Source organism: Schistocerca gregaria, unplaced genomic scaffold (assembly GCF_023897955.1).
Source record: "Schistocerca gregaria isolate iqSchGreg1 unplaced genomic scaffold, iqSchGreg1.2 ptg000720l, whole genome shotgun sequence".
Taxonomy (NCBI): Eukaryota; Metazoa; Arthropoda; class Insecta; order Orthoptera; family Acrididae; genus Schistocerca; species Schistocerca gregaria.
Window position 1 is genome coordinate 196,531 of NW_026062097.1, and position 13,974 is coordinate 210,504.

General features: G+C 37.9%; 3 protein-coding genes across 3 annotated transcripts; 2 read left to right on the forward strand and 1 right to left on the reverse strand.

Moving 5' to 3' along the window:
• The first annotated feature begins 400 nt into the window (after nt 1-400).
• On the forward strand, nt 401-10,146 carry LOC126320480 (kinesin-related protein 4-like). Its single transcript, XM_049993981.1, has 8 exons — nt 401-486; nt 576-664; nt 727-3,472; nt 4,635-4,805; nt 5,414-5,549; nt 5,621-5,710; nt 5,866-6,290; nt 6,390-10,146. Exons 1-8 carry the CDS (start codon nt 451-453, stop codon nt 10,080-10,082), a joined length of 7,386 nt encoding a protein of 2,461 aa, XP_049849938.1. The 5' UTR covers nt 401-450; the 3' UTR covers nt 10,083-10,146.
• LOC126320452 (uncharacterized) lies at nt 3,480-5,166 on the forward strand. Its single transcript, XM_049993945.1, has 4 exons — nt 3,480-3,788; nt 4,013-4,139; nt 4,204-4,292; nt 4,386-5,166. The coding sequence occupies exons 1-4, from the start codon at nt 3,633-3,635 to the stop codon at nt 4,923-4,925; spliced, it is 912 nt and encodes a 303-aa protein (XP_049849902.1). The 5' UTR covers nt 3,480-3,632; the 3' UTR covers nt 4,926-5,166.
• Nucleotides 10,147-12,371: 2,225 nt separating the features above from the next.
• On the reverse strand, nt 12,372-13,672 carry LOC126320450 (GPN-loop GTPase 1-like). The gene is made up of 3 exons (XM_049993944.1): nt 13,625-13,672; nt 12,632-13,525; nt 12,372-12,552 (listed from the first exon to the last, which is right to left on the reverse strand). The coding sequence occupies exons 1-3, from the start codon at nt 13,656-13,658 to the stop codon at nt 12,452-12,454; spliced, it is 1,029 nt and encodes a 342-aa protein (XP_049849901.1). The 5' UTR covers nt 13,659-13,672; the 3' UTR covers nt 12,372-12,451.
• Nucleotides 13,673-13,974: the final 302 nt, after the last annotated feature.

Genomic DNA, 13,974 nt, shown 5'->3' on the forward strand with positions numbered 1-13,974 from the left:
AGTAGTACACGCAGAAGAAAGATTGAATTATGTATGAGACGAAGCGTTCTTCAAAGAAAATAAAAAAATTGTACCTTTTTGAAGGTACAATAGCGATTCAATTGTCTAGTGCAGGTACTAAAATTGAGCGCAGATGTACAAGAAATGCACGTGTGAAATTACCAAACTCAGCAGGACGATATCTACAGATAGGTCTAGGACTACACAAAACGCAAAAAAATGTTTAAATGACTATAGTAAATTTATATATGTTGCCTCATTTACTTACATCTCAACCAAGACAAATAGTAATCAATATAGTGCATATTCATGTATAACAAAAAATTATATCGTTATTAATGGGTTCCATCAAATTTAGAGGTTGGTAAATTTTATTAGAACATCTAAAAAATATTTTTACATTCAAATTTCAAGATTCGTTGTTAGTGCACTTTCCATTTGTGCTTTAGGATGGTGTCTCTACTTGAAAAAAGTTTATTAGCTTGGGTACGTACCGAAGTAAATGAGAATTTAAGGGTTATTTTTAGTTGCTATGCAAATTGCGCTCTAACTTAATGTTTTTTTGACCAGTATAGATTTCAAATTTTAGTTCAACATTTCTTCCTGCCAATAACATTTCAGACATTAGGGATGGAAACATAATTTCTTACGTTATTCATACAATGTAAGAAAAACGATAAACATGATAATCTTAAATTACAGGGCTAATCTGTTTTATTTTCACAGGCTTGAAAATGCACCAGTTCAAGATTTTGTACCTTTTTCGAATAATTCTTGTATTGATCTAAAGGCGACCTTTACAAGTATTTTAGAGAGGCTATCAACCTATATGTTCATTCACTTAAATGTTGTAGCTGGTTCGAAAGAAGAGCTGTTTGACTGTCTTTACTCGAACATTCATATTGATTCGATAGCTCAAACTGAGTGTTCAACGCCTTTAGTCAAAATTCTAGAAGTTTTATTAACAATAGCAGTTCAATCTCCAACTAAAGAAAAGTCTATTCTCGGGATACTTCAATTACCTGGAGAATACCAGAGTTGTCTAATAGATAGTATTCAAAATGTAATTTCAATCTACCAGAAAAAGAGTCATAAGGTGTCTATAAATAAGGCGATCGACAAAAATTTGGATCACAAAACTAAGGTTGATAAACTTCAGGCAGATCTTGAAAAACTACAGCAAGCATACAGAGCAGTTTGTCTAGAAAATAATCAAAAGAAAAGCGAAAATATTGAACTTAAAAAAAAAGTTCATGAATTAGAGTCAGGTAGCGTCGAACTGAAAAAATACGAGCATGATTCCATAGAGTATGGTCTTGGAAGGGAAAGTGAAAGTCATAAGCAAAGGCTATATAAGCTTAAAGAAGCTAACATGTTAAATGAATTGGACATTGTTGTAAAGGCTCTACAAAAGGAGAACGAATTCTTAAAATCTGTAGTGAAACAAAATGAAAGTGCATTAATAAGCTACTCTAAACGAGTTGACGAATTGTCAGTGTATGTAACTAGGTATAAAATGTTAGAAGATGAGTTAGAGATCATGAAAGGAAAAATGAGTGCTAATAAAGAATTAGAGAAATCGGTTCAAAGACTTGAAGGGAAGATTCATACTGCTAACGAATATATCAAACAACTTGAAGCAGTTCGAGACCAGTATGAAAAAAAAATAGTAGAGCTAAGTGCTATCAATAAGCAAGAGGCAACATTGAAGGCAAATTCAGAACGACTTAGATACGATTTGTCTAGGTTAACTCAAAAATTGAGTGAGGCGGAAAATACAGCTAAAGAGAAGGATTTACAATTGGTTAAATTAAAAGAAAAACTAGAATTAGTGAAGAAGTCCGAAAGTGTTTACAAAGCCCTCGCTGAGCAAAGCAAGCCAATTCATCAACATTCCAATTTGTCTTTTCAACAACTGAAAACAGATTTAGAGAAGACGAATATCAAATCAGCCTATCAATATCAATCAACATTGGCGGATATGTTGGAGGGTTGTCGTAATATAGAACCTAACTCAATAGATACAGAAAAACTCTATTTATCCCTCAAAGTGATGACAAGACAAATTGAAGCCGATGCCTTAGAAAGAATGCATGAAGTGAATGAAGGTATCGACTTGAAGGTGACAGAAATGCGAAAAATAACCCAAAATGTCTTATCACTTATCAAACAAGAAAAGCTCGCACAGAAAGAAAAGAGGAAAATTCAGCAAGAGCTTACGTGTGCTATCCAAAATCAAGAATCAGTTGACAAAGAAAATTCCGAGCTTCAACAAAAGCTATCATGTTTGACCCAAGAACGGGACTCTACGAAAGAAGAAGTCATAAAGCTCAAAGAAGAACTGGTACATGCTATCCAGAAACAAGAATCAGTTGACAAAGAAAACTCCGAGCTTCAACAAAAGCTATCATGTTTGACCCAAGAACGGGACTCTACGAAAGAAGAAGTCATAAAGCTCAAAGAAGAACTGGTACATGCTATCCAGAAACAAGAATCAGTTGACAAAGAAAACTCCGAGCTTCAACAAAAGCTATCATGTTTGACCCAAGAACGGGACTCTACGAAAGAAGAAGTCATAAAGCTCAAAGAAGAACTGGTACATGCTATCCAGAAACAAGAATCAGTTGATAAAGATAATTTCGATATTCAAAAATTGATACGCCTGCTTAGAGATGAACGAGACGACGCCAGATTAGAACTGGCTTATGCTAACCAGGAAAAAAAAGAAAGAGATGAGATGTTGTATCAGGCAGAATTTAGAAACAAATATGTCCAACAGAAAGTAAATACCCAAAGCATCTGGATATTGGTTTTATATTCAATGCTTTTGAAATCTCGAGATTTTAAAAAGCTGATTGAACAACAGAAAAATCAATTAGCGTCGAAAGAAAACATAGTCTTTGAACTGTTAGAAGAAAAGAAAGCCTTGTCAGTTCAATTAGCTGACCAGAATGAACGTTTTGATGCTTTTTTAAATGAGAAAGCGATTCAAGAACAAAATTTTGAAAAAGAGCTAGAAGCTCTCAAAAACAAGTTTGACCAAAGATTATGGGAAAATAGCAAAGACAAAATTGAAGCACTGAAAAAGAAAATTCAACAACAAAAAAAGCGATTAGAACATCAAAATATTGAGTTGAAGTTAGCACAGGATTCACTGCATCAGATGGGTTTAAAATTGTACGAAAAAAATTCAAGAAGATGTTTAGATTTATGTGAACAACAACGACAAGAATTCACCCCATTTGAATCAGAAGTGCAAAAATACACCTCGGTGTGCGTAGGAGGTCAGGAACTCGATGATGTAAAAAATGGTCAAAATGCAGAGGTGAATTTGTCAAAAAATACTGAAAATGCTTTGCATGATAAAACAAAACTAGGTTCGCTAAAAAAATCGGCAGCCGATAAGACATTTAAACCGAATAGGATGACGTTAGCTAAAAAAGCGTTGATGCCGAGACCATCTTATCAACAAGTGCTATAATAGAAAAAAAATGTTATTATTTTTGCTAGAATCAACTTTTGCTCATCTATATTGGTTCTTCTATAATTGATAAAGCGCTTTAGTTTTTCAAATTTTTATTTACAGATCTCGCGAGAACTGTGTATATCTCCTCGCACTGATAATTTATATCATGGATGAACAAGCTCATCCCTCTCCCCCCAACGATTTCAAGCGCGAAAAAACTTCAACTCAAAGAAACCAAGAGTTTGACCCTGCCAATATTCAAGAACACATTAAAAGATTATCTCACAAATTTCCTATTGGCCACCAGCCATACAGAGTAATTGTATGCCAGAATACGTTAAAACCGACTTGAATCCAAGTTGGAAATACATTTTTTCTCTCTATAGCATAAATTTTGTGTACAGAAATTTTTGGGGCTGACAAAATAGAGACCAATACAACTATTTTTCTTTAGTATTCTCAATATATAATGTGCAAGCAATCAATAATTTTTGAAGCATCCCTATGTACTAATCTGTCTTGCTTTGGTTTTAACTGTTCCTATAGGCTGGAGAAAAGGACATTAAAAAAAATTTTTATAGATCGCAACTGAAACCAAAAGAGCTTTTATTTTTCAAAAACTGCTCCGACAGTAACTATACAGTATCCACAGTTTGTACAAAAGTACTTGTCGGTATGCATATGATTTTAAAGAGTCACACTGTGAATTTAGTTAATCATCTTAACAATTTTACCAGAAAATTGCGACAATGTCACCATAATGCTCAATGAAAAGGTTATGACCAATATAGTTGAACTATGGAAATGTAAAGATGTAACTATTCATGTACGCATTAACAAACATCACTACAGATATTTACATACAGACTCATCTTAGGAAATGACGAACATAACAAAAAAATTTTACGCATATATATAGATTGATACTGCCATATACACTATTCAACTAGACATTTGCAATAATGTCAAACTTCTTTTTTCTCACAAGGATAATTATCATCAAGTTGTTTGGGCAGGAGTGGATGACCTGTCTATTGAATTCCAAAAGGCATCTGAGCACAACATGCAAACAGGTCTTCGTCAGATGAAAGAAATTTACACTGATTTGAATGATGAAATCGATCAGTTTATTATTCGCTTTTTAGATGATAAGTTAACATCAGAACAGGTTGTTCGACTTTCAAATGGATACCCAACGACGAAACGTGAAGCTGATGAATGGGATGCCCAACAAGCTAAAAAGGATGAAGCAGCTGAAGATAGAGTACGAAAAATGCTAGACTTGGCACCTCAGCTGGGCATTCATAATTTTGGTTTACAAAAAAGTGCCAAAGGCAAGGTTGGACGCAACGAACCTTGTCCGTGTGGTAGTAGCTTAAAATACAAAAAATGCTGCGCAAATAATACTCAGGGTGAACGCCTTGCAAAAAGCATTGTCCCTGAAGAAAAAGTAAAATAGATCAAAGGTTTCCAACTGGGGAACTAAGAGGTCTACTTCCTAATAAATGCAATTTATTGTCTTTTGCATAATAGATACATATTATTTTATTCTCAGTGTTCTTACAAACTAAAAAGTGTCTTATAAAATATGGAACATGTGAACAAATAAAACCGTTAAGTTGATCGTTATTTTTAAAGTTTTATTGAAGCACAGACAGATAGCAGGTATGCTTCAATTGAACAAAAAGGCGTTTCGAAAAGCTTTTGAATGCACATTACATCAGCCGTAATTTTCTGTACACCGATTGGATGGCACCTGGACCTCTTAATAAAATGCCGTGCTTTCACGGGAAGCACTTTTAACGGCTTTATGTGATTTTTTTAATATGATTCTTTTACTACCAACTTGCATAAATACTCCTTCTCTTCAGTAACAACATATAGATTGTCATTTTCTAGTCTCTCGTCTTCCTTTGATTGTCAACAAGATATAGCATGTCTAGCCAGGTCCACGTAGCCATTCGAGTCCGTCCCCTCGATCCCCCCCTTGAAGCCGCTAATGACAAAGTGTGGGTATATAATGATACATCCATTGTACACCAAAACATAGAGACTGGAAGAGATGCGATTATTTACACATTTGGTATGTTGCTCCTAGTTTAAGTTTGACAGTTTGAAATCATGCTTTAACAAGAGTATTTCAAATTGATGTAGATCGTGTCTATAATGAAGAAGAAACGAACGATGTTGTCTTTAGGGAATCTGCAATGGATATTGTCGATTCGGTTGTTCAGGGTATAAACGGTATGTTTTTGGAAATAACGGTATATCATATTCACGATTTTCTTTGTTGCATAACATCAAATATAATTTTTTCAAAAGTTCCCTCTCTAAAAATTTCATGCATAAATACCAAATATCAATTTGCCTTGCTGACACTGGCTTTATTTAAAATGCAGGAACAATATTCACATATGGTCAAACGGCCTCTGGTAAAACATTTACTATGTGCGGTGATGATCAAAATCCTGGCATTATTTTGTTGGTCGCTCAAAAACTGTTCAACTACGTGAAAAGCCTACCAGATCAAAAATTCACCCTTCACATCGGTTACATCGAGATTTATAACGAAGTGGTTACCGATCTACTGAATCCGGAAAACACGAATTTAAAGATCCATGAGAATCCATTGGGCGACATTTTCGTAGGTCAATTGACGGAGGAGCACGTTACTGAGCTGTCCCAAATCACAAAATTGTTAAAACTCGGCGAGCAGAACCGAAAAGTCGGGAATACTAACATGACAGAGCGTTCTTCTCGTTCGCACACTATTTTTAAAATAAAAGTTAAGAGCGAAAAACTTTCGGACAGGCCGAAAGACATTGCCTCAAGTTACAATTATGGATATTTTTGCGATCCTTCATCGGATTTAGAGTCACGAGATTTGGGACTATTGCAAAGCTCATCTGATCAAGGTAGAAAGACTAAAACCTCAGTTTTAAATTTAGTCGATTTGGCTGGAAGTGAGCGAGCGTCGCTGACAGGTGCAGAAGGCACGCGGCTTAAAGAAGGTTCTCATATCAATAAGAGTTTACTTGCATTGAAGCGGGTTATTTCAGCGCTCGCTGAAAAAAAGGGGGCTGCGCATATACCTTTTCGTGATTCCAAGCTTACCCGGATTCTCCAGCCAGCGCTTGGAGGCAATTCTCGGACGGCCATTATATGCACCATAACTCCTTCTCCCCTTTATCAAGAAGAGTCGCATACAACTTTGAAGTTTGCTGATTGCGCCAAAAAAATTCGTACAAAGCCTCGGGTTAACGAATCGGCTGGAGAAATAAAGAAGTTTTTCCTTGGGCACATCAAATCATTGGAATCCCAGCTGATTGTTTCGAATAAAGTCATAGCTCAGTACAAAAAGCGCTCACAGCTGACTCAGGAAGGGAGCAGCACTGATCAAGTCTGCGACACACAGGCTCGAGAAGCAGAGCTATCGCCCGATCTATTGGCAGTTAAAGAGCAGCCGAAAGACATGCCGGAATGTGTAGTAGGCGATAACGAGAGGAGGATCATCAGAGGGGTTAATTGGCGTAGCTCGTTAGAAAAAAATAGCAGGTTGAAGCACCCGCCTATGAGAAATTCTTTGAGCTTGGACGGCTCATCTGTCGCGTTGGCTCGGCCGGAATACAAGAGCGCAAATTCGATCAATAGGATGTCCTATGAGGGCGAGCTAGAAACAAATAAAGAATTACCCAATGGTGTTGACTGCATTCGATCGACGGAGTTTCAGGATCACCTAGATAAGTTGAATACAGGTCCAATCGAGCAGGAGATTAAAGAATCGGAGGAGGATCAAAAAACTGATTTAGTGAGTTTTCAGTTTAAAGAGGCGAATGAAAATTTAGAATTGGGCAAATGCGACAAGTCAGAGTTTCTTGCAATTGATTTGAAAGAAGCTGCTCGTGAATTAGAACAAAAAACGTTTTATGTTGAGAATAAGTACCAGGAAATGGGTCGGCTTCAAGAAGTACTCAGCGGTGTTCGTGATGCTATGGCTGAATTTTTGTCCGTCGAGAGCTCCGTGTCCGAGTTTAAAAAAGAGGACGTAGGAGTTGGGGAACAGGAGGTATCGCTAGAAGATCTGGGGCAGCAGGAACAAGAGGATGGATTAAAGAAAGGTCGCCAGTGTTTAGATACTACTACAGACATGTTGGGGTTTTTAGAGCAGCTTAAAGGCTGGTTGAAAAATGAGAATGCGAAGAGGTTCAAAGCTATGCAAAAGGCGGAGCATGTACAGAGAGACGCAGTATGGGAAACAGTTGATGAGGTGAATTTGCTTGAAAAACCAATTCAGGCTGAAGAAGCTCCAGAAGATGCCGATTTACGGTTGGAGCATGTTGAAGATCGGGGAGAATTGGGAGATGAGTTGGCTAGTGCTGAAGGATCGGAGCAGTGCGAAATAAAGAAGCCTTGTGGAGCAGAGCTGAGGGCGATTGATATAGTGGAAGCAGAGAGGCAAATAAATTTTCAGAACGAGTTGCAACAGCTGTGGATGAATTTGATGGACAGATGTGGAGGATCCGATGGGGAATCTAACGTTGATACATCTGACCTAGATGTGAAGGTAGAAGTGAGAAGGGAGGAGTTGAATATGATTGTGAAGGAGTTTACGGATACGGTTAGTGGCCGATGGAGGGAAACGATTGAGTCATTGAAGAGACGGCGAGCGTTGTTAGACAGTGCTGTGCATGAAGACGTAAATCAGAATGTGCAAGATTTGAGTCATTCATCGCATTCTTCGAATTATTCGTTGGAGCACATGAATTTAGAGAATCAATTGGAGGCGTCTCTATCGAATTACAAGAAGTTGAAAAAGGAGAATGAATGTTTGGTTGCTCAATTGCAGCAAGCAAGTAAACAGCTGGAAGTGTCAGACAAGCAGATAGGCAGTCTTAGAGGAGAATCCCATCAGAGCGAGGCGCGGTATATGAATTTAGAGAACATGAATGCTCAGTCTCAGAGTGCGATTCAGAAGATAGAAGAGGAGTTGACACAAAGTCGAGAGAGCTATCGGAAATTGAAACTAAGGTATGATGCAGAGGTGAAGGAGAGCGAGAAGATGGCGAGAAAGTTGGAAGCGGAAAAGAATATAGCAGAGAAGCAGTTGTTGGCGTTGAAGGAGAAAGACGGGAGGCAGGAAGAGACAATTCAAGAGTTGAATAAAATTCTAGAAGAGCTGAAGGGTCGGGTGTGTAAAAAGAGCGTGGAATCGAACGAATATGATAAGAGGGTTGAGAAGCAGTTGAAACATATTGAAGGACTAGAGTACAAGATCAAGGTGCAGGATGAGTTGATAGAAGGGTTGAGGTCGCAAGTGAGTGGTTTTGTGTCGGCTGAAGAGAAAGTCAAAAATAGAGTTGAACTTTTGTGTAGCGAAAATCTGGCATATAAGAATAAGGAGAGGCAATGGCAGAATTTAGAGAAGCGTTATTCGGAGTTGGAAAGACAGTTTAAAAATGCCTCGATTGATGCAGATCATATCGAGGAGCTCAAATGCAATCTCGCGGCATCGTCAGAAAGGGAGAAGAAGTTGAAGAGAGAACTGAGCGCGCTTCAGATAAGTTCGAATGAGTTCGCTACCTACAAGGCTAAGAATGAGAAATTGATGAAAGAACACGAGGTGCAGCTGAGGCAAGCTCAGAACGACTTAGATTGTCTCACTGCTCAGCACGAATCGATATGTGCGAGCTACAAAAAAGAGAATGCAGGCCTTTTAGAAAAGGTAGGCAAGTTGGAGTCGGCAGTAAATCCGCTAGAGCTTGAAAAGCGTCAGTTCGAGACGAAGTACAACGAAAGCCAAAAAGAGTTGGCGGAGCTGAAATCAAAGGTAAGCGAACTGTCACTCAAATGGCAGATGGCTTTACAGGAGGCTGATGAAAGCCATTGTAAATACGATCGATTTGAAAAGGAATTAGGCAAAATGCGGAATGACTTTGGAAATTTATTGCGTGAAAAGGGTTTACTTGAGCGCCAAAATACGCAGCTTAGTGAGACTATATCTCGGTTGAAAGAAGAGGCTAAGAAGTCTGCTCAACCGGAGCTAGATCAGCAACAGCTTTTGTTTAGAAAGCTGAAGGACGAAAATCATAGAATGTCGACGGAATTAGATGAAGCCCGCCTTGAGTTGTTCAAGGCTCGTAATTTATTGCGCAATAATGACCAGAAAGAGAATAACGTAAATTTAGCTAATCGTGCCAACACCTCTCAGGCGCACAATGAAGACGCTGAAGAGAGCTGCGAAGAAGAGGGCGCGTTGGAATGGACGAACGAATGTAACAGATCCCCGTTACGCATACTCGAAGAATACAAGAATGGAAGCATTCAAGAGCCGGGAGAGGCAATTACCAAGTTGAACAAGAGCATAAGTTGTTATTATTCCAACAAGCTCAAATATTACAAAAGAGCTAATAGGGACCTCAAAAAAAATCTTGAAAGTTTTTGCATAACCAAAGAGCGCACAGAGGCATGTTGGCAAGACAAATGCAATAAAATGACGTGCGAGATCCGCGAGCTTAATGAACAGCTAAACAATTTGTACTTATACGCCCAGAATAAGAGGCAGTATTGCTCAAAATTGGAGGAAGAAAAAAAATGCCTGATGTCAAAAATAGCCTGAATGTTTTTGTCGCAAATCTGTACAGCCGCTTTATGCAATATAGTCTTGTGTTTTATTTCTTTGCCTTCGGATCCAGTCTTGTTTCATTTTATCGAGTTGTTGTTCATTTGAGCTTGGTGGAGAAAGAGTTCCTTGATTGTTAGAAATTGGCGTAAGAAGTCAAAAGGCATTAAGAGAGATGATTTAACTGTACGTGCTATTGGTGAAGGCATTGGTTTAGTTTATTGAACAGGTCCCTGCAAGCCCAAACGACACTTACAGTTCGGTTTTCGGCACATTCTATAAAGCTGTCCATAGAAGCGCGACACTGATTTCTGGCCTGCGCTGCCAATCGTTCTTGAAGCATTCTCTCGACATGTGGAGTGACTTGAATATTTTTTTGTATGTCAGAATTAGGTGCCATGAATTTCCGAATAAAGAGAGGAAATGAAATAATCGAGGGTATGGTGTAGCAAAAAAAAGAGCTTTACTCAAAGAAGATAAATCAGAGACATAGTGATGGCAGGATTTTTTTTAGACATCACCAACGCGCTAAAGGTTCAAGCTTTCAAGACGGTTTACGTGACATATTTGCAGATGGAAAAAACCAAGCAGAGATTTAACGAGAATATCTCTAAAGGCAATATAGATCTGAAAAAAGTGCAATTATATATCAATCCAACGATTAAAGTTTTTCCGGTTGGACCTTCAGTCTGGAAAGATAGGCAACACGTGAGAATAAAAGCGTGTATTTTAGTTGGTAATTGCTTTCGATACAGTTAAGCGAAGTCGAATTTTTTTTTAGTTTCCCTTATACATGAGCAAATTTTGTATAGAACATTTTTTTTAGTGTTTTTGTGGAATACATCATTATACTCCTTGGTCAGGCAGATTTTGTATGTGCCAAATATTGATAAGGTAGTCATCGCTGCATGAAGCCAATAGGTGCTCTGAAGGGTGCCATCTTACGCAATTGACGTCAGATTGATGTACTTTTTCTTTTTTGAGAAGAAGCTCGACAGAAGGCTCGTCGTCTTCTCCAATTGAAAAGCGGTATATATAGACGTTGTCATCTCCACCCCCGCAGGCTATTAGATTATTCTTAGGGCTCCAGTCTATAGAGTATAAGCTTCTAGCTGAAACTGAATTTATTTCTAAAACCTTGTAGAAGCGGTGGTTACTTTCAGCGGAATTTTCGTCTGTCGCCTTCCAGAGGATCAAGCTGGCATCTTCGCTAGCAGAAATTAAATATCGACCAAGCCTTGGTTCAAAAACAGCGTCCCAGATTGTGCTCTTATGTCCGACGAGTGTTTCAACACAGATCCAGTCATCATAGACTTGTTCCCAGACTTTTATTGTGTCATCGTAAGAACAGGAAATGAGAATCTGAAAGAAAGTTAGTTTTTTTTTTCAGGAGAGTTGAGAAAAACTGACCTACATCTTTTTCTGGATGCCACAAAACCGATTTGATATCTTGTGAATGTGACTGACATATGGCGACAGAACTGAATTGCGAGTCAGGGTCCTCTGAGTTTACAAGGAAGATGTGTTAGTATGAAAAACAAACAAGAAAATTTAAAACAGAACTTACTTTCATAAATCCAGACGCTCTTGTCTCTAGAGCAAGTAGCAAGGTAATTTCCAGAAGAACTCCATGCAATACCTTTGACTTCACTCTCATGTCCCTCCAGCTGCTGGACAAATTGAAATTCTAAGGATAAAAAATGTAAGCAAATTGCTTCAGACGTAAATCCAAAAAAATAGAGACTGCATACTTTCATCCGTCCATTCATAAACGCTACTGGTAGAGTCGAAGGAAGAACTAGCTAGGAATCTGTCATCTGGAGAAAACGCAATTTTTCTAACGGTTCGGTCGTGGCCATCGATAACTTGAGTATTGATCCATTGATTTTCTTGTTGCTGCCAAATTCGAATGTGTGTAAGTTAAAAAAATGAATTAAGGAAATCGAAAACATGTACAACATTTTAGAATCAGAGATCTAAGAAAAAGGATATTGTCTTGTCGCTACTGCAGCTGGCGAGGATATCTCCTCGATGATTCCATGTGACGTGCCAGATCCTATCTTCGTGTCCTGTGCAACCAAGTCGTCAGTACATATGTTTTTATAGACTTCAAATGGAAGGAAAAAAAAGTATTACCTCTTAAACTAAAAGTTAAATCTAAAGAAGGGGAATATGCAGGTTTCATGAGCACTGACCTTCAAAAAGGGATATTCATGAATGGGGTTGAAAGAGAAATTATTTTTAAAAAAATTTCATAAAACATTTTTCGAAAAGAGAGGCCTTGCTTTAAAAACCACAGAACATTTATAGATTCGCAATCCTCGAAGAGGACCTTTTTGTACAGGGAGAGGCCCAATTAGGATCAATCAAATTTTTTGCTTCTCAAGAAGCTCACTTAGCGAGTCTGTTGATTCACTGGTTAAATTCTCTTTTTCAGCGTTGTCGTCTTCATGAGAAGTTGGTGCATCTTTCGAAGAAATTTTAAAAAATAGTTAGTGCTAGATCCTTGAAAATTTTCGCAGAATTTTGTAACATCTTGCACGGACCTTGACTGTTTGCATTAGAAGGTTTTTTTTTTACTGATCTTACTTGTTTAGCAAGAAATTCTTGTTGTTGGAGTATTTGTGCTTTCCGATTCAAAAGCTCAGGTTTATAGTCAGATTCATACTGCTTCGCGCATTCTTTAGTTGCCTGAAAGAATTCGTCAAGGCCCAGCCCCGAAACAGCAGAAACGCCCACTGTCGTTAAGTTTCGATAAAACTCTTGAAGCGTAAGGCTCATGGACTGTGTAAAGTTGCTCATATATGTCCCTTGTGTACTTATGGCTTCAGAAAACAACTCTGAGTTTTGCATCCATTCTAGGCAGAATTCGTGGCTAATCACATCCAGTTTATTGAATGTCAGCAGTAACGGTAGTCTAGTCTTATATAAAATGCTACACGCATATAGCATGTTGCTCATAAATGTGGTTGGATTAGCGCATCGAGGAGTGTCTGCCACATAAATGAACATAGTTGGAAAGGTACTTGCCAGAGTCTCCATGATGATGGTTCCACTAGCGCTCCAATTGAACACTTCAATTTGACCTGGAGTGTCTATAAAAATATACTTTAGATCAGGCGCTCTCTTTTCTATGAACGACATAACTTGGTCAAATCGAGTTGAAAAAAAATTTAGGCTGACCATAATACCGCCATTGGGGCCGAGCTGATATTTTTTCATAACCTCTTTGTAATTCACAGAATCCCGGATGTCAATATTAGCTGAAAAGGGGAGCTTCGAGACGGCAGGATCCAAGTTGATCATGTAAGAAGGAATTTTATGAAGAGAAGTGTACGAATAAATGGCTCGCATAAAGGTCGTCTTTCCAGTACCGGCCATTCCAGCAATAATACAGACCAGAGGCTTGTTGTTCTCGGATCCAAAATGAGGCCATGTGGCTAGAAAAAAACGAGCAAGAGTTTAGAAGCATAGCTGTAAAAACTCTTCATCCATATATTGAGGTGTGAAGGCAACAGAATGAGTTCTTTTTTACATACGGTCAGAGGTGCTAGAAAGAATTGTTTCGCCCATCAATCCTTCTTTCACTTACTAAAAAAATATTAAAAGAAAAAAGTTTTTATATAATTTATACATTTATTAATTGGCTTCGGTTCAAATATCTTAGAAATATTCAATACTTTGCATCAAAATTAGCTGGATTAGCATGAATGCGTAGCCTCTTTTAACGACAATATGAATTCTATTTGGTCTGAAAAAGATACCTTTTAGTATCAGAACATGATAAATATTGAAGCACAAAAGCCATCGCCTAATTCAATTATATTTAGACGCTCAAATACTACGCAATTTCATAATTTAAGAAAAAATAGTTTTACAGGCCAAGGAA